Source organism: Carassius gibelio, chromosome A6, assembly GCF_023724105.1.
Source record: "Carassius gibelio isolate Cgi1373 ecotype wild population from Czech Republic chromosome A6, carGib1.2-hapl.c, whole genome shotgun sequence".
Lineage (NCBI taxonomy): Eukaryota > Metazoa > Chordata > Actinopteri > Cypriniformes > Cyprinidae > Carassius > Carassius gibelio.
The window spans coordinates 25,928,010-25,954,076 of NC_068376.1; the positions used below are offsets into that span (position 1 = coordinate 25,928,010).

At 39.0% G+C, this 26,067-nt stretch overlaps 3 protein-coding genes across 4 annotated transcripts; 2 read left to right on the plus strand and 1 right to left on the minus strand.

Moving 5' to 3' along the window:
* Nucleotides 1-665: 665 nt before the first annotated feature.
* Nucleotides 666-4,029, plus strand: LOC128015162 (protein FAM3C). Of its 2 annotated transcripts, none has more exons than XM_052598840.1 (10): nt 666-767; nt 851-903; nt 977-1,081; nt 1,185-1,223; nt 1,329-1,452; nt 2,609-2,667; nt 2,855-2,905; nt 3,006-3,090; nt 3,195-3,321; nt 3,444-4,029. In XM_052598840.1, the coding sequence occupies exons 2-10, from the start codon at nt 891-893 to the stop codon at nt 3,537-3,539; spliced, it is 699 nt and encodes a 232-aa protein (XP_052454800.1). In that variant the 5' UTR covers nt 666-767; nt 851-890; the 3' UTR covers nt 3,540-4,029. The 2 variants fall into 2 exon arrangements, with proteins under 2 accessions (XP_052454800.1, XP_052454801.1); XM_052598841.1 differs by having other exon boundaries at nt 977-1,069.
* A 1,872-nt stretch (nt 4,030-5,901) lies between these two features.
* Nucleotides 5,902-7,778, plus strand: LOC128015194 (P2X purinoceptor 7-like). Its single transcript, XM_052598861.1, has 3 exons — nt 5,902-5,928; nt 6,682-7,137; nt 7,287-7,778. The coding sequence occupies exons 1-3, from the start codon at nt 5,902-5,904 to the stop codon at nt 7,776-7,778; spliced, it is 975 nt and encodes a 324-aa protein (XP_052454821.1).
* Nucleotides 7,779-10,203: 2,425 nt separating this feature from the next.
* On the minus strand, nt 10,204-12,579 carry LOC128015195 (uncharacterized). The gene is made up of 6 exons (XM_052598862.1): nt 12,119-12,579; nt 11,354-11,467; nt 11,185-11,262; nt 10,991-11,068; nt 10,811-10,903; nt 10,204-10,582 (listed from the first exon to the last, which is right to left on the minus strand). Exons 1-6 carry the CDS (start codon nt 12,286-12,288, stop codon nt 10,204-10,206), a joined length of 912 nt encoding a protein of 303 aa, XP_052454822.1. The 5' UTR covers nt 12,289-12,579.
* Between the last annotated feature and the right edge of the window lie 13,488 nt (nt 12,580-26,067).

Consider the following 26,067-nt stretch of genomic DNA (forward strand, 5'->3'; position numbering starts at 1 on the left):
TGCTTAATTACTTTTTATTCTTTCTCTGGGTTTTCTTTCCACAGGACCTTCTGGAGTGAATCATGTAGCACAATTTATCCTTGACGTTTCTCTTCTTTTTTTAATACTGTGACATTATATGGCCAAAAGCATCACATAGGTCATTTAAAAACCACCAGGAGTTCCTGAAATATTTATCTCTGTTCCACCATTTTTCAGCACCGATATGTCCACCAACCAGTTCAAATTAGCTGGTTAAATCTGGCAGGATTCAGAGGCTAAAACCTCCTACGTGAAACAGCTGTGGGGAAGCGGTTCAGAAATATTAAGATGCTTATTACTATGATTTATTTGCAGGCATATGACTTATGAAACGAGCTGTTATGGTTGACATTTGTCGGGACCATTGCTTAAAACTTGGTCAATACTTGGAACTATTTTTTAAAGAAGAACTTATTTATTCTGTATTTTTATATGTTTGCACCTTCTGTTCTGACACTGAACTACTGACTCCTTTTAAAATAGTTTATTTAACTGAGGAGGAATACAATTATAATCATTAATATTCCTTGTATGTTTGATGAATATACTTAGATTTCTCGCCACAAGAGGGCAGCACACAACTGTAAAATCGTTCTGCATGGCTTAACATACCTGTCTTGTTGACAAGTTTGGCTAGAGGAGGTTAGTCTTGTTTGAATGTAAGGGAGCAAATTTACCACACCTTAAGGTAGAGCCTGTCAGGTCAGGTTTCAAACACCACCAGATTCCAGAGAAGTTTCAAACAGGTAAAAACTCAAAAGTAAGAAGGGGGAAAAATATTGCTATTCTATGCAGTTGCATTTTAAATAATTTTATTATATCCCATCAGGCATGTGATATTTGCAGAAGATTATTTTGGGCTATCAAAAATGAGACTTAAAGGTAAAGAAAACACTTTTTAGCATTTCTGATTAATTTGTGTGTATAATGAGCATATATCAATTGTGTTTTCCAGATTGTGTGTATGTTCTCACAACAGTGGTGATCATCTTAATATGGTATTTCTCTATCAACTGGTCAAAACTCCAAGAGCTTGCAAAACAGTCATGTAATGTACATGGTGATCACATATGACAGCTTGTTAATCAATGACAATATTAAAATATATTTTTATTGCTGTTATGTTTAAGTTTGGCTAAGACTGGGGTTGTTTTATATTCCAGACAAAGTTAGTGATTTTGTGACTGACTGTGAGAATCCAGGTAAGCTTAATTTTTAAGGAGAGGGGATGAAAATGAGTTTAAGAAAAGTTTATTAGGGTGCAGTACTGTATTTTCTTCGGGCAACTTGTTTATTTCTTTGGGCAGGTCTGTTTCAGTCTCATTTTGGATGCTGTCCACATAAACACTGCCCTGTCAACCACTTCCCCTTCCACCTTCACAGCGGTGTAGCCGATGTGGTGGCTGCAAAAATCTGCTTAAACAATACAGTGTAAGACCTGTTACAGCTTATTCAAGACAGACTAACACAGTGGTGATTTAGATTAATTCTATACAATTCTGTCATCATTTACTCACCCATATTGGAACGCAAAATGAGAATGAGATATTCATCAAAACATTCATGCTGCTTGTCCATACTTTAAAGCTTACAGTGAGATTGCTTGCACATTTGAATATTTTCAGTGAATAGCAACAAATCTCTGACCCGTTGTATGGCTCATAGCACAAGTCTTGAATAACTTAGATTACTTTCAGACTTTTTGTGTGATGAGTATACATCTGTTCATTATGAAAACAATTACATTAAATAAAACTATAAAAATTGTGGAAAGCAAGATTTTTTTTTCTTTTTTTTATGTGTCAAGATTAAAACAAATCCGATTTGTTGATGCTAATATGGTTATGTGGAAAATGAAACAACATGTTGATTTTTATGGTTTCATATCAGGACATAATAGAAAAAAAATAATCTGGTCATGATATATCTCACACCAGGTCACAATTAAAAAAAAAAAAAACCCAATATGGAGAAGCCAAGTGTGACAAATTCAGCACACCCTATGATTCAGTTATGATTCATTCCCCGTTTGGCAGCAATAACTTGAAGTAATAATTTTCTGCATGACTTTATCAGTCTCTCACATTGTTATGGAGAAGTTTTGTCCCACTCTTCTTTACAACATTGCTCCAGTTAATTGAGGTTTGTGGGCATTTGTTTATGCACAGCTCTCACCACAGCATTCAGTTAGGTGAGGTCTAGACTTTGACTGGACTGCTGCAACACCTCGATTCTTTTCTTTTTATCCATTCTGCTGTAGATTTGCTGTTGTGCTTGGGTTAAGTTTTATGACCTGCAAAGGACCAGATGATTTTTTTATTATGTCCTGATATGGAAAACCATGGAACTCAATAGGGTGTCCTTTCTTTTTCACAACTGTACAGTATCTACAAACCTGGTTAAAACTCAGTTCATTACTACTATACCAGAAATCTCTTATTACTTGTTTCATTTATGCATGGTTGAAAAATTTGCAACATTTTTAAGTTGTATTGAGATAAATGATGGCAGTTTTCATTTTTGTGGAAAATATTTCATTAAATGTTATTTAAAGATGCTAAATGAGCGCAAATGTTCTTCTCTACAGCATCATGGGTGGCATCAGAAGTAATGCAGGACAAGGGCTAAACATTGTGGTAGCAAACGGTTCGTTTATAAAAAATAATTGGACAGAAAAAAAAAAAAAAAAAAAAAAGACATATATAAATAATTCAAAAACATTAATAATAATTGTATATTTACTTATGTAAAATATATTTGACTATTTATGCAAGTACTAATATTTATTAATATAATAAAATTCAGTTTAATTAATTGACTTTTCTTTTCATAGGTGAAACCGGTCAGGTTTTAAGAAATACGAACTTTAATCTGGAATCTAAAGGTAGGTCTCTTAGTGAAATTGTGCATGCAAAAAAAATGTATCTAACAAGATGTGAAGTAAAACTGTCCTGATGTATGGAACCACTTGTTTGTCCTTCAAGATCCCAAGGAATTACTTGCCTATCTAAAGACTCTAAAGCCAGGAAACATAGTGCTTGTGGCCTCATACATTGACCCAACACCAAAGTAAAAATGTGACAGCCTTCACACACCATCAACATAATTAACTTGGCTTTAGAGTTGAATTATTCATACTTGTCTCACTTCCACTGCAACCGTCTCTTTTCCAGTCTGACTGATGAGATTAGAGATATATTCAGTGCACTGGGCAGCACGATGGTCAAATCCCTGAAGCCCAGAGATAGCTGGGTATTCGCAGGCACCTATGGAATAAAGAGAGCTAGTCCATTTGAAAAGGTTGGAACATCTTTTTAAGTTGAAGGTTTTCGTCGAATATTTATATTTTACTTTGGTTTAATTCAAATGATTTTTCAGTGTGTTTTTAGTTTTAAGTTGGTGGTGTTCTCTGTTATGTTTAGTTAATCCAAAATGATATGAGGAACAACGCATATGAAGACTGGCCAGAGATGGGGGAGGTCATTGGCTGCTTTCCCAGAATATCTGAGAATGAATAAACCACAGTAGCCAACTTCTTATCGCCACGTTTGGGACATTTGAAAATAGAACATTAACAGCACAGCACCTTTTTTTGCTCTCTTCCCTCCTTAAGCAAATAAAACTGAAGCAATAGTTTACTCTCATATTGCTCCAAATCCATATTGACTCCTTCAATGGAACGCAAAGGTGAAATGTTGCATGTGTTTATATTGCTCTTTGTCAGAGCAACATTCTATAAGTACATTTAAAAAAGATAATACAGATGATTCTGTTCTCATACGGAATTCCTTCACATTGGTTCTTATACAAGGTAACATTGTTGCTGTTGATATTAACAATGAAGAGTGGAAAATGGGAAAGAGACATCAGTTTAACTTTTTTCACTCCCCTTCCTTTTTATGCTCTGTTAGTGTTACTGTATGCACCATGGGTCTGAGAGTAACGCAATTTCACTTATGTATGTGCTGTACATGTGGAAGAATTGACAATAAAGCAGACTTTACCTGACCTGAATCTGCTGATTTAGGACACTGTATGCAGTCCAGGTTGTTAAAGTGTATAAAAAAAATATCCTGTAGGATCAGTCCTATAGGATTTTAATGGGATCCAGTTGGGTGACTGTTTATATGGGATTTTTTTTTTTTATTCTAAAAAGGTACACTTTTCCATTGTATTTGTTTTATGGACAAATAGTACTTGCAGTTTGCCTAAACTCACCCTGATGTAGACATTGTTTATTGTATGTTGCATGACCTTAAGTAACATTGTAAAAAACGAGCGGTGATTTGTGCAGCATACAGCATTAGTACGAAAAATTTCTAAGGCCCTGATAATGGATTGATCACACACACACACAATATGTAGCACTTGTGCTTCCAATGTAAATATACACTAAACCAGTTCTAGACCCAAAGGGAGGAACATATCTAGAGTGAGGAAGAACATATAAAGTGTATACAAGAGACCAGAAGTTGAATATGAAAATAACACTTTACTGTAACAATAATAATAATAGCAAATACAATCATATCACAACACAGAAAAATAAAACATTAAAAAATATGTAGAATTTGATATTGTAAATCATTATAATACACCTCAAAGGGAATTTAAACTGTTCATTTAATGTAATAAAGTACTATTTGTGTGTAATGTAAAAACAGAAAAAAAAAACGAAAATAAAAATATTGTATCAAATATATTCCCAAGCAATCACTAATGCTCTGTCAATTGAACATATGCACGATTACTTCCTGGTTTTAGATAAGCCAGCTCAGTCATTTACAGTCAGTTGTACTGTGCTTTAAGGGGAGAGGCCTTTTCTCGGCTTCTCTAATAAAATCTATTTACAATTTGAAGAAAATCTTTATTTATCTAAGAGGATGAAACGTCCACATTTACCATTAAATGTTTTTAGTGTTAAATATTACGCAGGTAATTCTGCTAAATTGTTCTGGACTCATTGCTTCGATTGACAGTAATAACGGAAGACAAGCCAAATTCAAATTCATTATGTGATTTGAACTAAATTCAGATTAACAAAACTACAACAGTAACAAGTCTTTGTTAACTGAATATATTTAGCAGCTTTTACAGTTAAGATAAAATAAAAAAAATTGATTTACTAAATTAAATCTGAAAATATAAAAAAATATTTAATGCATTATTTAATTGTTATACCATTAATATTTAACTTATTTAATTTGTAGTTAACTAGTTAATTATTTAAATAATTCTCCCTTATACACTGTTAGCGTTGGGACATTTCTTTTATTTTTATTAAATGATATGAGACTTTTTGATTCCTGCACTTGCTATAATTTATACTTCAGTACGAAAAAAAATACACAAATTTGGAGTCAAACAGCTACAGAGTTGAGCGGGTAAATATTATAAGGGTTTAAAAAATGTTCATGACTAAGTAAGAAGATAATCAGAGCATTGTGATGTCATTTGGGAGATAGCATCACTAATGTTAGCCTACACCAAAACCAGTGGTTCTCAAAGTGTGTTACAAGACCCTCTAGCTGAATCACTAATTTAATTATAAATTAATGTTAAAGCACAATACTTTTGAACTTAAATGCAAAAATAACTAAACTCAAATGAAGATTAAGTCCAACACAGTTTTTATTTAACTTTTAGGTACAACACATTTTTATTTAATCATTATTTCAGTTTTTTTTTATTTTATTTACCTGTTTGTAAGCACAGTGTAGTGTTAAAGGAACTGTATGTAGGATTGTGGCCTAAACTGGTACTGCAGTCACTATAAAAATACTGCAGAGCGGTGTATCCCCTCCCCCTCCCCCCTCACTCGAGGTTGCCAGATAAGCTGCAGGATTCAGCAGAAACGTAGGCTGCTTCATCGAGCTTCCAATGGCAGGTGACGAACAGACGTACACAGTAAGTTTTTCTGTTTTCTGTTAATTATGTTTATGCTTCATGAGAGATATTTTGATAAGTAATTATGGATTTAAAAATTTTACTAATTGTCATTAGTTTATCGTAAAGATGTATGCTCGTATGTGACTGTACAGTCGTAAAGATTTATGCTCGTATGTGACAGTATAATCGTAAACATGCAAGCTCGTATGTGACTGTACAATCGTAAAGATTTATGCTCGTATGTGACAGTATAACCGTAAAGATGTATGCTCGTATGTGACTGTTAGTCACACTGTTAGTCTCTATAATAATAACTGTTAGTCTCACTTGTAACGTTATTTATCTGTCATTAATGTAAGTACAAGCACGAGCCTGTCACTGTGTAACCAATATCAAAGATACAGCTATTCATTTAGCTGATGATATAAGTGAAAGTGGCCAGCTGTATTTTTTTTTTTTTACTTACCCTGCAGCACATGTCCATAACGCTAAAATATGTGATGTGAAGGATTACATGACATTCTATTATTTTTGGCTGTAGAACTTGCATGAAAAACAAGTAGGCTACAAAACGTTCCAAATGGCCCAAATTTTTCACATTATAGGCTACACTGTGCTTTTCATTAGTGTTATGGACATTAGAAAAAGTAATTTTTCCTTGGAATTGTACCTACTGTAGTGCTTCCAAACCATCAGTAACATAGTACATAGCCTAAAAGGTAGAGAATGTTTATTTTGAGTTAGCACTTGTACTGCTCTCACTTGTTGCAGCCTGATTTAGACCTCAGTTATGAGGTGCCCGCTGTCCTAAGTGAGGCTGATGAGAGCTGGGAAGGCGAGAGGAGGCGCAGACAAAGGAAAAGAAGACCAAAAGGGAGAGGGACAAGAGTAGAGCGTGCAGGTCTTGGTCCAGGAGACAAAGAGCAGAGAGAAGGAGAGAATTTAGAGGAAGGAGATGGACCAGGTGGAAGAGGCCAGAGAGCTGGAAGAGAGAGTGCAGATGTTTCAGGTGGAAAAGGAGAGAGTGTGGGCCCTGCACCAGGTGACAGAGGCCAGAGGGGTGGAAGAGGCCAGAGAGGTGGAAGAGGTCAGAGAGGTGGAAGAGGAGATAATGCAGGTCCAAGTACTGGAGTTGGCAGCAGAGGAAGGAAAGGGAAAGGAGGCAGAGATGCAGAGGAAGAGAACAGAGTTCAGATGATCCAAATTGACCGAAGGGTCCGGACAGAGGTTTGTTTCCAGAATATGCTACACAATTGATAGACTCTAGTAAAATTATGGCTTGTGATAAGTAGTCACCATTTGAATCAATGTTAGAATCTTTGTTATTTTTAATCAAATGTAAATAACACATTTTCTATTATGGTTTGTTTACTTAGGCACTCATTCAGGGCATGAGTGAAGTGAGGCTACGAGCACTAGCAACCCAGGTCTTCTCCCGGAATCCTGGATTAGTTTTTGATGCACTTCCTCCATTGGACAGCACAACCCCACCTAACGCTGCTCTTCCATGGTGCACCTGTGGGAACTGCAGGGAAATGGCCACAGATGCTGAAAGGAAATGCTGTGGCCAGGGGCCTGACTACTGCATCAGCAAATTGGCACATTTTGATCTGTATTGTCTGGAAGATGGTTATTTGCGTATTCACAGAGATTACAGAAATGATATGTTGGTGGTAGCTGAAGTTATAGAGCCAGGAGATGATAACAGACAATTTAGGTATGCTGCTTATCGTCAATACATCTTTTGTCAGCATGGGTCACTGGGTCTGGGTAAGCGACGTGTTATTCCCAGCTGCTGTATATGGAAAATAAGGGACAAATACCCTGACCCCCAAGGCCAGTACACTGGCTTTGTACCCACCATTTGATACCATTCTAACGTGAACATCGAAATTCAAGTTATTTATTGTTGTATATATGGTTTTACAAATTGTTTTTTGATTTGTTCTGTTTTTTGGTTTGTTTGTTTGTAAAGAGCCTTCCTCATTTTTTCAATAAAAAAAGTTTATTTAGAATAACAATACTACGCTTTTTACAATGTAGAGAAACAGTATATAAAATGGTATAATGATAAATGTTACACAGTATAAATAGAAAACTAGACTCAGCTGCTCTGTACTGTTTAAACTTTTAGTCTGAAATTGTTGATTAGCAGCTTGTGACACAAAAGTTTACATGGCCATGAAGATGGTCAGGGTTGTGAGGCTCTGGAAACTGGGCTTCACAGGTCTTTAGTCTGGAATGTTGACACTGAGGAGAGCAAAATACAACCTGAAGTTAGTTTATTTCAAACTTGGAAGTGTTATGCATGACATCTGACTTGGTGTGTGGCATGTAGCCCAAGGTGCAAAATAAATAAATTTGCATTCAACCTACCTAGACCTCTCCTGACTTGGGTGTGCAGGAGTTCCTCAATGGTTGGTGCCGGCACAGGGGGAAGTGGGGCATACCTTCTGGGGTCATCAGGTCGTAGTGTCCTCCGTCTGGGCTTCCCCTTACCAGCTAATCTCTTTTGACGGATCATAGCTTGCAGTTCTGGGATGTAGCCATACGTCTTGGATGTCTTCCGAGTGTATAGCATATACCTGCGAGCATTCTTCTTGTACAGCCTCCTGTACCTGTATTAAAAGCAAAAAGGGGAGGGAAGAAGACATTTACATTCCAAGGGACATTTTTTGTAGTGTTCTTCTGTAGTGTTAGATGAAAATTCTATCATCACATACTCACTCACCCTCATAGTGTATATGATGATAGAATTTTCATTTTTCGGTGGAGTATCCCTTACATGGTGTTGTAATCTGGTATAAAACAATAGCATGTAGATGTGAGCAAGTCACTTACTGTTTGCTTCCATCAGATTTACACAACTCTGGGCGGTCCTTGTGGTAATTATAGTCCATCGCTGCAAGGAGCATCCTGGCCTCAAAGACAGGAGGGCTAAATGCTGTGCGCTTACTAGCGTACATTAAAATATGGTTCTGGAAGGACTCCAGATCAGCAGTGGACATGTGGGGTGTGTGTGAGAAGAGACATTTAGTGGGATTTTGAAAAGAACTTTTCTAACGATGCTCTTCAGGGCCTCATGTGCCATGGAGCCTCGCTCAAGCCACTGTTGAGTTCCACCAGATTCTAAGTCTTCATGCTGGCAGCTTCCCAGGACCCACCTGTGTTCATTTGTCACATGATGTAGGAGACCAAGCCACAGCTCCTAGAAATAATATAGAAATATAATGTACAGAAAAAAAAGCATGCATATTGTACATAATTCATTATTAATTATGATTCTGTTTGTAAGTACTATAATCTAAGTGGGTCACATTATTTACCACAATGACATGTCTGGTTAGCTACTGAATCAACAAATATCCAACATCAATGAACCATCCTAACTTATTCTCTTTGCCAGCAAGGTATGTCTAATAAGTCTGCATGTTAGTTTTGCATATTATTTTTAGATGACAACTATTTTTCAAACCATATCAACTTACAAGGAACTCTTGGTAAGAATCTGCTGTTTTGCAGCACCACCAAAAGTGGTTGACAATGTCTTTTAGCCAACTGCTCAAACTGGACTGACCCTTGACCTGTGAAGCCTGGAATATACATAACAGTTATCATGATTACATCGCTCAAATTAGGGTAGATTGCCATGCAGAAAATGAAGCCATAGTAATGACAGCTGAACTTACAGCATGGATCCTTTTTGCCAAATTCTTGGCCCCATGCCACATATCCAAGCTGTGCTGCTTCCCAAGGTCTTTGTACTTTCCTTTGTCTTATTTGAAAAAATAATATGTATAATTAGTACAGTAATGGTCCCTCCACCCCTCCAAAAAAGTTGTTGTAATTATACAAGTAACGCAAAATTTCAGTGGCAACTTACTCATTAGTGCGGAGATCTGGACATGGGCATCAGTGCAGACCTCTACTAGTTTCACTTCATTCAAAAGAGTGTCGACTGTCTGCACAAATGCCTCTCTCTCCATGATCACAGAATTTCGCCCAGTCTCCCTTTTGTCCACAGTGATGACAGAGATGATTTCCCTTGATTCGTTCTCCATGGCAGTGTATGTACAGTACTGGGCGCAATGTCCAGGACTGTCCATTCTTCCATCCGCTATTCAATTTGTAAACAAGAATCAATGATTTTCACAGAACATAAAATTTACATATTAACATACTGTAGCATAAATGAATAAAAAATGTACATTACCTACTATTACCACATCTCTGTCTTTTAGCCGATTTATTGCCTCAGTCCGTATTGACATTGCCTCCAACACCAATCTACACTTATTTGCAATGTAGTATGATTACAACACATACCCATTCCATGATGCTTGCAGTACCCCTGTGTGTAATGGAAACTTCAAATGGAGGGCGACACTGACACTCCATTTTACTGATGTCACATGTGTATGGGCACTTTTGGACCGGAAGCACAAGTAATGTTGCAAGCTGCCTCAAACTGTCCTCATAAGTGATGGAGGCCCGTTTCCCGATTAGGTCATCTTCAGTCATGACCTCCAGTGTATCAGGAAAGCCAGGTTGTTGAAGTGTAGGTAAGGTGACTGATGGAGGCTCTACATCCGGGATGTCATGTACTGTCTCACTGGCATCTATCACAGGCAGATTGTCAATGCATGGTGGTGCCTGCAATGCTCCACCCAACCTAAAGACATGAAAGATATATACTGTATATATCATTAACAGATAGATATCCAATCAGATAAATAAAATTAAAATGGCAAATACAGAGACGGGGTTATCTTTGAGTTACTACAGGGACCAGAAAATATAAAAAAATCTTACATCTTTTATTTTTATGTTTACATATTTCATTGAATCAATGTTCGATAATGTATTGTGAATAATCTTAGAGGATCCAATGTTAACATACCGAATACAAATACGAGGGACATAGTCCTCATCTTCACTGTCATCTGCTTCAATCTCCTCATTACTAACACCTTCACTGTCCCCCCAATCAATTCTGGCAAATGTGATAGAAAATTATATTTGTTAATACAAAGCAGAACATCTTGTTACTCAATGTACAGTAAAACCCAGTGGAACTTACACACTGTTCATTAGATCATTTATCTCCTGCTCATTCATGACCTGGGTTTCAGCATCCTGGATGCTCATGTTCTGTAGACTAAAAACAAAAACAATACAGCGGTCACAATGGATTTTTTATTTTTTTTTAAAGTACATTTTCTATAACATTTCTTATCATTTGGCATATTAGGAAGCCTGAGAGGCTTTATCTACCTTTCCTCCAGAACCTCAGAGGCATCCATGGTCCGCTCATCATCTTCCAGTCTTTCCTCAATAGGCGACAGGTCCTCTCTGTAAATGGTGTAGCTGTTTAAGACCCAAATTGTTTCAAAATATGCAATGAAAATAAAAAAAAGAAATAAAAGTGGTACTGACTACTGACCGATTTGAAAGTGTTTCAGATGATGCACATACAATACTGGAAAGTGATGGTGCAGTCAGGTGGTGCTTCTTCAAGTTTCTCTTACTGGGTGTTGAGGTGCTGGGGCCATAATAGCTGAAGAGATAAGCGTTTTTGATTTGATTTCTTTTTTTAACATATAAATACAATTACAATAAAAAAAATCTGAGAAAAAAAAGGTAATAGTAAAACAAAGCAAAAAACATAAAAACAACAAAATAAAAATTCCTTATTTTTCAATACGAAAAAAAAAATTGATTTACAAGTACTAAAGTTTTTGTAATAAGTACGCTAACAAATAACCAAAACATTTTCCACAGCAATTGTAATGCGGGACAAATTCAATATCAACAATGGCTATCACAGGGATGTTTTCAGTTCCATCAGAAAATATTGTTAGAGTAACTAAATTACATTAGCAATGGTCATACAGGTCAACTTGCAGCATGTGTAACTTAGTCCACGATATACGTGAAGAACAAATGACGAATCATTTTAACTGAGGTAACATTAGGCTACGGTCTCAGTTACGTTTCAAATTGCCATAATGGGCGTGCTAATGTTGTTTTCCTCAGCTTCTCAGCATAATGACAGAAAAACGGACTCCTGTAATGCATTGCTTAACATACGTCCATGTGAGCTAACGTTATTTTACTTTGCACAAACATGCCTAACTTTGTTCGACTGTCATTAATATATCAAATGTCCATCGACATCAAGTACAAGTTAGCCAAGCATGAATCTTACCTGTCCAGGAGAAAATTAGCAACGTTGGCATCTGTGTTCAAATTCTTCTCCGTTTTCAGCCGTCTCCATCGTTCAAAAGCATCTCCAATACAAATTCTGGTTTTATTTCGGACTTTGTCACGACGAATTTCGGAATTATAACGAGGTCTTTTTGATTTAGTAACAGACATTTTTATCCGACTGGAGTTAGAGTAAGTTACAGCAAAGCTGGCAACACGGATCCCGAAACACTACTGACTTCGTGATTGGTAGATAGGAGGAGGGAGGCGCGTCAGGCCAAAACACAAAATGACAACAACAACATCAGTTGAGGGCTGCAAGTCCACTTTTTAAATGACAATATCCTGGCCGGACTACTGTTGTCAGTGATATACGTATATGAAATGAACATGATTTCTTAATGTCTAGTGACACATCAGGGCCATTTTATGATTAATTAAAATAGATTTCTTACATACAGCTCCTTTAATGTTAATGTTCAAAATGTATATTAACAATGTTAAAGTGGCTGACAACAGTAAATATAATAATAGTTAGGCCTACTACGCTACTGAATTTTAATGCATATAATTGGTTTAAAATTTTGAGAACCACTGGCCTATAAACAGTTACTATAGTGTTTAGTTTTCAGCATTTCAATGTAGTTACGTGTCTAGGTAATCGCCTGGGAATACTAGGCTTGGCATATACAATTATGTGTTGTTAAATAACATAAAACTGTATGTGAATGCCATCATCTATCATTATTGTTATGCTATCATTAATTATGAAGATGGAAGTTTTTTTTCTGACAAGAATTAGGCAGGAGATGTTTCTGTACCTGTATAAACCACAACATTAAATCAGCTTTACCGGAAGTTTACGAGTATTGGCTTATCTTTATGCGGAATTACCATGCATATGGTCAACTGGTTACTAGGCAATGTTAACAGGTCCTTCAGCTGACAAAGGCTCGCCATCTATTCTCTTGTCATGCGTGTCTTCATGTACACACTCATATCACGGGAGAACGGTCTCATGTCAAACTTTTTAACTGGAACATAAAACCTGACCTGCACAACAGAACATATTAATCCATCAATACAAATAAAGCGCTACACAAAACTGTAAAGCACAATTCAAAACGCTCAAAATGGTGGCAGAACAGGCATTCTGTACTCGCTACTTCAGTGTTTTTTTACAATTACATTTTATTATAAATGGCATACATTAATATTTCATTAATATCAGTTGTTAAATTAGCTTTTGCTATTTAACGTTAATGGCAGACTCCTGTACTAATCAGCAGATACAGTAACTAACGTTAGATCAACAACTCACCAACAGATATAATTACTTCACCCAAAATGGTTCGTTTGGGATGCAGCTCATATAAGTATCATTATTTCTTCCTTTTACGCGTCTTTCAATAAACTTTTAACAAGTTAAACAACGTTAATCACTCGATTTCTCAGCTTCCTCGCCTGACCGTTACCGTTCAAATTATGCACGCTGGAGTGTCACGCGCACTACATTCGGATTTCTTAAAGGGGAAGCGTCACGACAAAACGTCTCCGGTTACTATCGTAACCTCGGTTCCCTGAGAGGCGGGAACGAGACATTACGTCAGCTAAGACGTATATGGGAACTCTTCCCTTCTCCACTTTCACTGAAATCTTATTGGCTAACGCCAGCTGGGGACAGCTGGCCAATTGACGCGAAGCATGCAAATACTGGCGGGTAAGCGTGCAGTATAAAATGCATGGGCGCGAAAATTACGTCAGAATCACGACTGAACGCTAGCACAGCTGATCAAACAGCGACCACGGCGGCTAACGTAATGTCTCGTTCCCGCCTCTCAGGGAACCGAGGTTACGATAGTAACCGGAGACGTTCCCTCTCGAGGCGGTAACTCAACATTACGTCAGCTAAGACGTATATGGGAACTGTATAAAATCCCGCCGTGAGAGCAGTGAAGATAAGCCCTGAACGGAGTCAATCACCCTCACACAAGCAGTACAGTTCTAGCCAATGGCCGTGTCGCTAAGAGTGCTTGCATCTGATAGGCGGAACTAGGCCAATGAGACATCTGCTCCGACCCTAACAAAATATGCATAACTTCAAGCAATATAACGAAATCTGCACTAACCAGGGCAGACACAAAGCAATAAGCACTCAAGCATGAGAGTTAAACAGAGTCGACGGCGTTCGCGGTGACTGCTGCATAAACCATTTAAACCATAACACAGAGTTAGCAGCCATGGTAACTACTGTATAGCTGGTTATAACAGCTTTAATGAATAAAACTTAACTCACCGAAAAACATGTGACGCTACAGAGGGTACATCCAGCTTGTAAAACCTGGCGATTGTGTTCTGGGAAGACCAGCCAGCAGCAAAACATAAATACTGGACAGACATACCTCTAGACCAGGCCCATCAGGAAGCATTTATAATGTCCTCGCAGAATGAGCTCTGATGTTGAGGGGGTAATCCTTCCCCTGGCATTTGATAGCGTCCACGATCCAGTGAGAAAGTCTCTGTTTAGAAACAGCACGTCCCTTATTACATCCACCAAGCACACGAACAGCTGGTCCGACTGACGAAAGGCGGCCGAGCAATTCATATACATCCGTAAAACCCTAACAGGGTCCCGGCGCTCTGAGTATCAGCGTCGCGCGAGGCTGACGGCTCAACAGATAAGGCGGGCAGGGAAACAAAACGGTGTATTGAGTGACTTCGAAACGAAACCCGGTCTCGGCCGGAGAGTGACATTACAGTCGCCAGGCCCGAAACCAATGCAATATCGTTCACCAAACACTCACGAAATTCTCCAAGGCACTTCGCTGAGGCGAGAGCAAGAGGCAAGGCAGTCTTCAGGGAAGCTCCTTAACCGCAATCGAAGCTAATGGCTCGAACGGTAATAAGAGATAGAGCCCTCAAAACTAGAGCGAAATCCCACGGCGGCACGGAGGGCGGCCATGAAGTACACAATCTACTTGCTCCCCTGAGAAAACTGAATACCAGAGCGTGCTTACCGATCGTTTACCCGTAACCGGGGAACGAAAGCGGCAATAGCGGTCACATACACCTTCAGCGTGGATGGTTTCAAACTCCCGCTATCCAACTGTGCTGTAGAAAGCGCAAAACATCCGACACGGAACAGGTCCCCGGGTCAATATAAATGTTCTCGCACCATTTTGTGAAAACTCACCACTTCTGCGCGTAGCAGCGAATGTTTGATGATGCTCCCGTCTCAGTAAGTGTGTTTAGCACTCGTCAGTGCAGAGTGTCCCGCTCATTAGGGTCCCCGCAGCGGCCACACATGAAGGTTCCACAGCTCGGGGCTGGGGTGCTATATTGTGCCATTCGCCTGAGACAGCAGGTCCTGCTTGAGGGGGATTCGCCATGGGGGAGCCCTCAGTAACTCTCTCAGGTCCGCGAACCAGGGCTGATTCGGCCAGTTCGGGGCCACGAGTATAACTGATGCTTTCTCCTCCCTGATTTTGCACAACACAGGCAGAATCTTCACAGGAGGGAATGTGTAAGCCTGGCTTCCGGCCAGCGCGATGTCAGAGCATCTCCCAGCAGGGGGGAGTGAGATAGCAAACGTGTTCTCGCTCGTGGCAAACAATCCACTTCCTCCCTCCCAAATCATTAGATCTGATCTTGGGTGAAGCCAACATCTCCTTAAGGAATCCCGTTCCTCAAAAGCATGCTCACTCCACGGTTCAAAGTACCGGGGATGCGCGACGCTCCTATGGAGATTAAGTGTCGGTCCGCCCACAACAGGAAACTCGCTGCCTGTTTGAATAGAGCTCTGGAGCGCACGCCGCCCTGGCGATTTATGTACGAGACCACAGACGTGTTGTCGGTTTGAATCAGTACATGTTTCCGCTCCAATTTCGACCGAAAGGCTTGCAGGGATATTAGGACACCGCTTCCATTATTCCAAACGGTTTTGTGTCACCTTCTCTGTGACTCCGACCACAGGCCCAGACGCACTGCTCCCCGGCCTAGATCGCGTTCGCAGAGAAAAGAACTCCTGGGCTGAACATATCCGGGCTGTTCCACGGTCTCAGAGTGCTGACGCAACTGTGAATGACCGTAAGTGCTTGTGGACCGAAGACCACGCCCTCGGCGGAACTCGAGTTACAGCCAAAACTGTAGCGGCCGCAATGTAGCAGACCCAGATGGCACACTGAAGAAGCCGCCGCCATCAGTCCCAGAAGCCTCTGAAATTCCCTCAGTGCAAACGACCTGCCCAGTCAGAAACAGCGCAGAGTCGATGAAATGCTCTAGAGAGAGATGGGCTCGCATCGCCATCGAGTCCAAACATATTCCCAGATATGTTACAGTCCGACTCGTAAAAACACGCTCTTCTGCATATTCACACGCAGTCCCAGCGTATCCAAACGGCGAAGCATTGTTTCCACGTGACTGATAGCACATCTCTTGAGTGGGCTAAAATCAGCCAATCGTCCAGATAATTCAACATGCGCATTCCGCTCGATCTGAGGGGAAATTTCGCTCTATCGCTCTCTCTCGAGCAGACTGAGAACTTCCTGTCGCAGAACAGGACGGTTTTGGGGCAAAGTCAGTGACGGGACCACGCCATTGAAGCGGGGAGGTCTGCGTTTGAATTGGAGAGAATATCCGTCGTGAATTATTCCCAGTATCCACGGTGAAACGCCCGGGATAGCCCTCTTACCGTCCATGAGATGACACGGCGGACGCGTTACGTCTACAGCCACTGATGGCTTATTTTAATTAGGGCCCCGCCCCCGCGAGGCTGGAAGCACTGGCGGGAGGGCGGGCGCGTCGCGAAATGGTGTGACACTCTTGCGCCATCATGAGGCCATTATAATCATGGACTGTGGCTCAGCGCTGTTTGAGACAGGGCGAGTGACACAACGTTGAGTGCAAGAATTTGTATATATGCTTCTTTAGTACAATTTTTACTCACAAAAACATCATTTAAACACATATAGCAATCGTCACCCATAGTGATGTGGGGGACATGATGCATGTGTCTTTGTGGTGTTGGCACTCTCGCTCCTTCGCGAGGCCATTATAATAATAGGTTGTGGCTCTGCACTGTTCTGAGACAGGGCGAGTGACACAGTGATGAGTGTAAGAGGCAGTAAAGTTCTTTCGCTGATTGTATACCTGTTTTTATTGTGGAACTCACACAAACAGCATTCAAACAGACATAGCAATCGTCGCCCGAAGAAACATGGGGGACATGATGCATTTGAACATTGAGGGTGACACCGTGTTTATGTGGTGTTGGCACTCTCGCGAGGCCAGTAATCATGGGTTGTGGCTCTGCACTGTTCTGAGACAGGGCGAGTGACACAGAGATGAGTGTAAGAGGCAGTAAAGCTCTTTCGCTGATTGTATACCTGCTTTTATTGTGGAACTCACACAAACAGCATTCAAACAGACATAGCAATCGTCGCCCGAAGGAAATGGGGGACATGATGCATATGAACAAGGCGCTTGGGGGCGGGGCCTCCCGCTCACTCACTCTTTCACCGTCAGGGAGACGGCTCGTATGGCGCGCTGGCTCTCTCGCGGCGCGGGGTCCTCAACTGACCCTGACGTTACCTTCCAGGCTCTTACCACTGCTGGTTTCGGCAGAAACGAGCGTCCGGTTCAGAGCGGGGTGCCACTGCGGGTTATTTTAGCTGATTTCAGAGCCTGGCCCGGTGCATAAGAATCTCGCAGAAGAAGACTGGGGTGAGCGACGGGGTATCACATGGCTCATACTTTGGCGCGCTTTCTGCGTCTCTGAGAATAGCTCCATGACGTCACCAAAGAGGCCGGAGGGAGCAACTGGAACGTTTAGGAGCGGCCTACGGTCCGCGTCTTTCAGGACAGCTAGTGAAGCCATAGGTGCCTGTAAAGATGACCATGAGCTCCGTGAAACAGCTGAGCAGAGCGCTTAATAGCAATCAGCGCGAGATCAGTTGCCGCGTGCAGATCCTGATGACGTCAGCGCTACTGTGCCGCCGTTTGCCTGAAACACCTTGAGTATTGCCCTGGCAAAGAGCAGAAGCTGCACTCGCTCTTTCTAGACTGTGGTCCGGACCAAAAGCAGAGGGAGACGAGCACAGGTGTGTGGTAACAGTCTCCTAGACGGGGGGGGGAGGGTTTCCGTCCCGTCCACGTGCGTGATATGGCCTTCGTAGCAGAGTGGGTGCGCGCCGATTGGGGTGCAGCCCACGATTTCACCACGAGCTCTTGCATGCCTAAATGCCATCTGGTAGCAGCTCGACTGGAGGAGCCACGAGTCTAGTTACCTATCACAGGCTCGTCATGTGCGTTGCGAGCGAGACTCAGCTCCGTGACGACCTTTCCGAAGACCCTGACGAGCTTCTCCTGGAGGTCTCAGGGCCCTCTTGGTCGGGGCGGTCCCACTGAGAGGCCCAAACCTTTTTCGACGTCGAAGCGACATGGAGTCGTTTTCCTCGCCAGCTCCGAAGAGGACGAAGTTCGCGGAAGCTATAGTCCACCACGCCGACGTCAAACTCGTCTTCGGGCGGGGGAGGGCCCACCAGCGGCTCGCTGGCGGCAGTGGGCCTCATTCCCGCCGTCCTCCGAGCCACTCTGGCTCTGAGGGCGCGCACTGGCAGCTCGGTACAGTGGGCGCAAGTGTTGTCCGTGTGAGAATCCCATAGCAGGTCACACAGAACTGGTGAAGGTCCGAATCTAGCATTAGCAGCCATCGGATGCGGAGAGGAAAAACAGGGTGAGTAGTCCTCTATTGCAACTTCCACGATGACTTAGATAAGACTTCTAGCGTGAAGAAAGAGATTCTGACGTAATTTTCGCGCCCATGCATTTTATACTGCACGCTTACCCGCCAGTATTTGCATGCTTCGCGTCAATTGGCCAGCTGTCACCAGCTGGCGTTAGCCAATAAGATTTCAGTGAAAGTGGAGAAGGGAAGAGTTCCCATATACGTCTTAGCTGACGTAATGTTGAGTTACCGCCTCGAGAGGGAACCATTATAGATGTTTGTGTTTCTATGAATTCTTAGTCAAATGTAATACATTTTAACTTATTCGGATATTATATCATTTAAAATATTTGCCTTACTGTATTAAGAATTAAAAAAATATATATTTGTGTATATGTAGGCTGCATTTTTATGGGTTACAAGTACACACACACACAGTGCTAATCTAAACAAGTAAAGTTACTCTTAAAAAAGTAATTAACAGAATCAAATAAGATCCTACAGGACAAAGTGAATTTCCATAAAAAAATCACAATGTCCAATACAAATCAATAAAAGATTACATGAAAAAATTAAATCCCATTCAATTAAACACAATGTCCAATAAGATTCTAAACATCAAATAAAATCCTACAGGACAAAGTGAAATTCCATTAAAATCAATCAGAATGTCCAATAGGATTCCAAGAGTCCAGTAAGATCCAATAGGACAAAGTGAAATTCCATTAAAATCAACCAGAATGTCCAATAGGATTCCAAGAGTCCAGTAAGATCCAATAGGACAAAGTGAAATTCCATTAAAATCAATCAGAATGTCCAATAGGATTCTAAGAATCCAGTAAAATCTTACAGGACAAAGTGAAATTCCATTAAAATCAATCAGAATGTCCAATAGGATTCTAAGAATCCAGTAGGATCCAATAGGACAAAGTGAAATTCCAATAGGATTTTTTGACAAGGGAAATGCTTCAGTTTATTCCAAACGCGCCGTCTACTTTTCTCTGGGCAATGAGCGATACTCATTCGCGAATGATTCATTCTTTTGAGTCAATTCTGTCCAACGGCTTGATCAAACCAATTGGCCAACGAGTGAATTGGTTCATGAATCAGTTTGAATGATTCGTTCAGTTCCCTCCCCTGCCGCACGCGCTGAGCGTATGAAGCGGTTCACTCAGAGTTGTAACGTTTAAGAATATCAGCAGCGTTGAAAACGGGGCTACGGATCTGCACTGAATTGAAAGCTTAACTGCAAAGGCTATTATTTGCTTGCGATGGAGATCCTTATTAGACAAACACCGCGTGTGCTGTCTACTGTTTAACAGGTAATAACTTGGGCTACAGTCGATGACAGTACATGATACCACTTGTTGTACGTGTGTGGCTTATAACAGAGGGGAGTAAAGTTGAATGCAGCTTCCAAAAGACAAAAAAATAGCCGATTAAGATTTTATTAATTTTAATACAATCACACCGGTGCGAGTACGTTCAGCAAGTCATATCATCAGCTGCTAAATTCAGATCTGTGATCGCTTGCTGGCGCTGAGCCAGAGACAGACACGTTTTTACAGCGCTGCGCATTATAACCAATCACACAAGATTCTGTTGAGCTTATTAAAGCATTGGCCAATCAAATCAAAGGTGTTCAGATGAATCATCGCTGAAATGCCGGTGTGGTGAGAAATCCAGTCCCCCCGCGAAATCGAGTCCGCTTAGGACCAAGGCGGTAGCTGTTTTAAATGCCTGATCAAAAGTTGTTATCGCAATAACTTGCATGGCTAATCGGAGCTGCGGTAGCTTGTTGTTTCAAGCTAAAATAATTTAATAAAAGCAACATACAGAATGTAATCGATCAAAATGTTTTTTAAATGTCATAAAACTAGCAACATCTCATAAATAATGCATTGTAATTAGTTTTAATATTCGGTTACTAGAACGCCTCAGCACAACTTTTGAATATATTTTCCAGTTCTAAAATAATAATAATAATAATTCAGTTGTGATGAATAAAACACGTTTAGCCCACAAATTCAAAAGATTGTGGGATAGTAGAAAGATAATTATTAATAAAACAAACCTACGTACAATATATATATATATATATATATATATATATATATATATATATATATATATATATACATACATACACACACACACACACTTTGATTTTTATTTATTTTGACTTACTACCTAATTCATGTAATTTTTTACATTATTTTCAATATTGTAATAAGTACTTATGTTGTTATATATGGTTTTGCTTACAAGCAGTTCATGTATTGCAAGAAACTATTGTTTTCAAAGAAAATCATACAGCAATTATCACACTACATAAATTCATTATGATGACAAAAATTACAATTGTAATTGACTTTAACTCATATAACACAGTACATAAAATAGTACAACAGGTACGTGTACTATTGCAAATCTGTAATTGTAAGTGAATAATGGCTGTTTGTGCACTGAAAGTAACTAAAAATACAGCTAGTTTATAATTGTTAATTATAACTTGCAATTATAATATAATTTTACACAATTTTTTTTTACATATAAATGTTCAAGCAATATGCACACTATCAATGTAAGACATTTATACATTTTTCAAAAGGCATAACATTTTCAAAGAATCTTTACAGAAAGACATACTGTTGTGTCTATATGGTCAAAAACACCCTCGCTGTTTTAATAGTTGGTGCTAAATGCATTAGTCGTCATACATACAGCAAGCAAGCCAAAGGCAACGGTGGTTAATAAAGAAAAATCTGTAAGATGTCGATACTGGAGTAAAAAAACCTTTGGAGAAGCCAAACTAACCAAAAACACTGGGGACCAGTTCTCCTCTGTATATTCAGTCTGAACATTTGGTAAAATATCATTGGTAGTTAACAGTGTTACTGCATTGATTCAGCTGTAAGGTTAGAGGTTAATTGTGCCATGTACAGGCAGCAACATTGTTTTCTCTGTGGCCCAGGTGAGGCATGCAGTGGCAGTGAAGAGTGCTAAGGTGCAGTCATCCATTCATAAATTCTTGCTTTTTTGCTGAAACTGGAAACAGTTCATCCTATGTGAAGTCCATTGTGGAAGATTGGGGAATCATCAGTCTCAACGTAACTCGAGAGCGTCTCGGGACAGGGCTTCTGTGGTAAAGAAAAATATAAAAATGTTTAGAACCTGTAGTATAATAACATTTTTTTTCCTCTCTGCCTTTGTAATATACAGTATGCTGGAAGAATTTCTAGAATCATACAGAAAGGGTTCAGAATACAACAGAAGCAGGAAACATCAAAAATCACTGTTAACCGTAGAGCATCGGTTTACAATTCTTGCAAAAATCAAGTTATGATTTATGTGTATGTTGTTATAAAAACAATCAAACAGACGTAAATGTAATCTGTTAAACTCAGTCTATTTTGCATTCAAACATTGCTTTAAATAAAGAGGCAGGTGATTTATTTGAGCAGAGTTTGTTTTCTGCCCCCACTATTTGGAAAGGCTAATAAAAAAAAATAAAAAAAAAAAAAAAATATATATATATATATATATCCTATTTGCTATTAAACAAAAAACTGCTGCAATGAAAATCTCCTTTTGATTTATTGTGCCTTAATTTACTATTAATTTCATTCATAATTATTCACTTACTGAACGCTATTATAAAAGTATATGTGTTTGTTTATGTTAAATAAAAGATAAACATGAGAAAAGAGTCGTATTTTCACTTAAAATTGCATCTTGAACAATCGGGTCCCACCTAGCGAGGACCCCTAAGATGGCGGCCGTCGCGATGCCTGTGCGCAGGACGCAACGGAGGCAGTTGTCCCGCACGAAGGACACGAGACAGTTACTAATGTTCACTAAAAATCTATATTATTAACGTATTAACTACCTGCAAAATCCGTTCATATGTGGAAAAAATAGCAGATGGAGTTGATAAAACGCCTGAACAATGAATACAGACCTCATCGACAAAGATCGCAAGAAAAAAGGCTTGAACAATCGGGTCCCATCTAGCGAAAACCCCTAAGAATCTAAGATGATTCATTATTATTATCACTACTAATGTTACTACTATTATTTGTGTTTGTATTGTCAGTGTCAAATTACTGTACAAGGACAGTGGATAATATTAGTTGTTAATAAGAAAATCAAATCATTAATCGCCCCTCCCCTCCACACCCAAATGCCTGCGTGTGCAGGACGGGTTTAAGCACACCTCTAGTTCTGTCATACTCGTCCACAAATCACACGAAGATTTTTAGTGTGAATTACTACCTGTCTTGTGTCCTTTGTGACAACTGCCTCCGTTGCGTCCTGCGCACAGGCATCGCGACGGCCGCCATCTTAGGGGTCCTCGCTAGGTGGGACCCGATTGTTCAAGATGCATTTTAAGTGAAAATACGACTCTTTTCTCATGTTTATCTTTTATTTAACATAAACAAACACATATACTTTTATAATAGCGTTCAGTAAGTGAATAATTATGAATGAAATTAATAGTAAATTGCAGCAGTTTTTTGTTTAATAGCAAATAGGATATATATATATATATATATTTTTTTTTTTTAGCCTTTCCAAATAGTGGGGGCAGAAAACAAACTGCTCAAATAAATCACCTGCCTCTTTATTTAAAGCAATGTTTGAATGCAAAATAGACTGAGTTTAACAGATTACATTTACGTCTGTTTGATTGTTTTTATAACAACATACACATAAATCATAACTTGATTTTTGCAAGAATTGTAAACCGATGCTCTACGGTTAACAGTGATTTTTGATGTTTCCTGCTTCTGTTGTATTCTGAACCCGTTCTGTATGATGTCAAGAAATTCTTCCATCATACTGTATATTACAAAGGCAGAGAGGAAAAAAATTGTTATTATACTACAGTTCCTAAACATTTTTATATTTTTCTTTACCACAGAAGCCCTGTCCCGAGACGCTCTCGAGTTACGTTGAGACTGATGATTCCCCAATCTTCCACAATGGACTTCACATAGGATGAACTGTTTCCAGTTTCAGCAAAAAAGCAAGAATTTATGAATGGATGACTGCACCTTAGCACTCTTCACTGCCACTGCATGCCTCACCTGGGCCACAGAGAAAACAATGTTGCTGCCTGTACATGGCACAATTAACCTCTAACCTTACAGCTGAATCAATGCAGTAACACTGTTAACTACCAATGATATTTTACCAAATGTTCAGACTGAATATACAGAGGAGAACTGGTCCCCAGTGTTTTTGGTTAGTTTGGTTTCTCCAAAGGTTTTTTTACTCCAGTATCGACATCTTACAGATTTTTCTTTATTAACCACCGTTGCCTTTGGCTTGCTTGCTGTATGTATGACGACTAATGCATTTAGCACCAACTATTAAAACAGTGAGGGTGTTTTTGACCATATAGACACAACAGTATGTCTTTCTGTAAAGATTCTTTGAAAATGTTATGCATTTTGAAAAATGTATAAATGTCTTACATTGATAGTGTTCATATTGCTTGAACATTTATATGTAAAAAAAAAAATGTGTAAAATTATATGATAATTGCAACTTATAATTAACAATTATAAACTAGCTGTATTTTTAGTTACTTTCAGTGCACAAACAGCCATTATTCACTTACAATTACTGATTTGTAATAGTACACGTAACTGTTGTACTATTTTATGTACTGTGTTATATGACTTAAAGTCAATTACAATTGTAATTTCTGTCATCATAATGAATTTATGTAGTGTGATAATTGCTGTATGATTTTCTTTGACAATAGTTTCTTAAATAATATACAATCAGCAATTGCAATACATGAACTGCTTGTAAGCAAAACCATATATAACAACATAAGTACTTATTACAATATTGAAAATAATGTAAAAAATTACATGAATTAGGTAGTAAGTCAAAATAAATAATCAAAGTGTGTGTGTGTGTGTGTGTGTGTATAATATTGTACGTAGGTTTGTTTTATTAATAATTATCTTTCTACTATCCCACAATCTTTTGAATTTGTGGGCTAAACGTGTTTTATTCATCACAACTGAATTATTATTATTATTATTTTAGAACTGGAAAATATATTCAAAAGCTGTGCTGAGGCGTTCAAGTAACCGAATATTAAAACTAATTACAATGCATTATTTATGAGATGTTGCTAGTTTTATGACATTTAAAAAACATTTTGATCGATTACATTCTGTATGTTGCTTTTATTAAATTATTTTAGCTTGAAACAACAAGCTACCGCAGCTCCGATTAGCCATACAAGTTATCGCGATAACAACTTTTGATCAGGCATTTAAACAGCTACCGCCTTGGTCCTAAGCGGACTCGATTTCGCGGGGGGACTGGATTTCTCACCACACCGGTGTGGTGAGAAATCCAGTCCCCCCGCGAAATTGAGTCCGCTTAGGACCAAGGCGGTAGCTGTTTTAAATGCCTGATCAAAAGTTGTTATCGCGATAACTTGTTGTATGGCTAATCGGAGCTGCGGTAGCTTGTTGTTTCAAGCTAAAATAATTTATTAAAAGCAACATGCAGAATGTAATCGATCAAAATGTTTTTTTAAATGTCATAAAACTAGCAACATCTCATAAATAATGCATTGTAATTAGTTTTAATATTAGGTTACTTGAACGCCTCAGCACAGCTTTTGAATATATTTTCCAGTTCTAAAATAATAATAATAATAATTCAGTTGTGATGATTAAAACACGTTTAGCCCACAAATTCAGAAGATTGTGGGACAGTAGAAAGATAATTATTAATAAAACGAACCTACGTACAATATATATATATATATATATATATACACACACACACACACACACACACACACACACACACACACACTTTGATTTTTATTTATTTTGACTTACTACCTAATTCATGTAATTTTTTGACTTTAACTCATATAACACAGTACATAAAATAGTACAACAGTTACTTGTACTATTACAAATCAGTAATAGTAAGTCAATAATGGCTGTTTGTGCACTGAAAGTAACTAAAAATGCAGCTAGTTTATAATTGTTAATTATAACTTGCAATTATAATATAATTCTACACAATTTTTTTACATATAAATGTTCAAGCAATATGCACACTATCAATGTAAGACATTTATACATTTTTCAAAGTGCATAACATTTTCAAAGAATCTTTACAGAAAGACAAAATATTGTGTCTATATGGTCAAAAACACCCTCACTGTTTTAATAGGTGCT

Bases quoted from the DNA above. Each gene is read 5' to 3' on its own strand.
- LOC128015162 (XM_052598840.1), top strand. The intron at 1,082-1,184 runs GTGATCACATAT...TTTATATTCCAG, and splicing joins ACAGTCATGTAATGTACATG to ACAAAGTTAGTGATTTTGTG. The intron at 2,668-2,854 runs GTTCGTTTATAA...TTCTTTTCATAG, and splicing joins AAACATTGTGGTAGCAAACG to GTGAAACCGGTCAGGTTTTA.
- LOC128015194 (XM_052598861.1), top strand. From the start codon at position 5,902: ATGGCAGGTGACGAACAGACGTACACA. The intron at 5,929-6,681 runs GTAAGTTTTTCT...CACTTGTTGCAG, and splicing joins GTGACGAACAGACGTACACA to CCTGATTTAGACCTCAGTTA. The intron at 7,138-7,286 runs GTTTGTTTCCAG...TTGTTTACTTAG, and splicing joins ACCGAAGGGTCCGGACAGAG to GCACTCATTCAGGGCATGAG.
- LOC128015195 (XM_052598862.1), bottom strand. From the start codon at position 12,288: ATGTCTGTTACTAAATCAAAAAGACCTCGTTATAATTCCGAAATTCGT. The intron at 11,468-12,118 runs GTAAGATTCATG...TTATCTCTTCAG, and splicing joins GCTAATTTTCTCCTGGACAG to CTATTATGGCCCCAGCACCT. The intron at 11,263-11,353 runs GTCAGTAGTCAG...CACCATTTACAG, and splicing joins TCTGAAACACTTTCAAATCG to AGAGGACCTGTCGCCTATTG.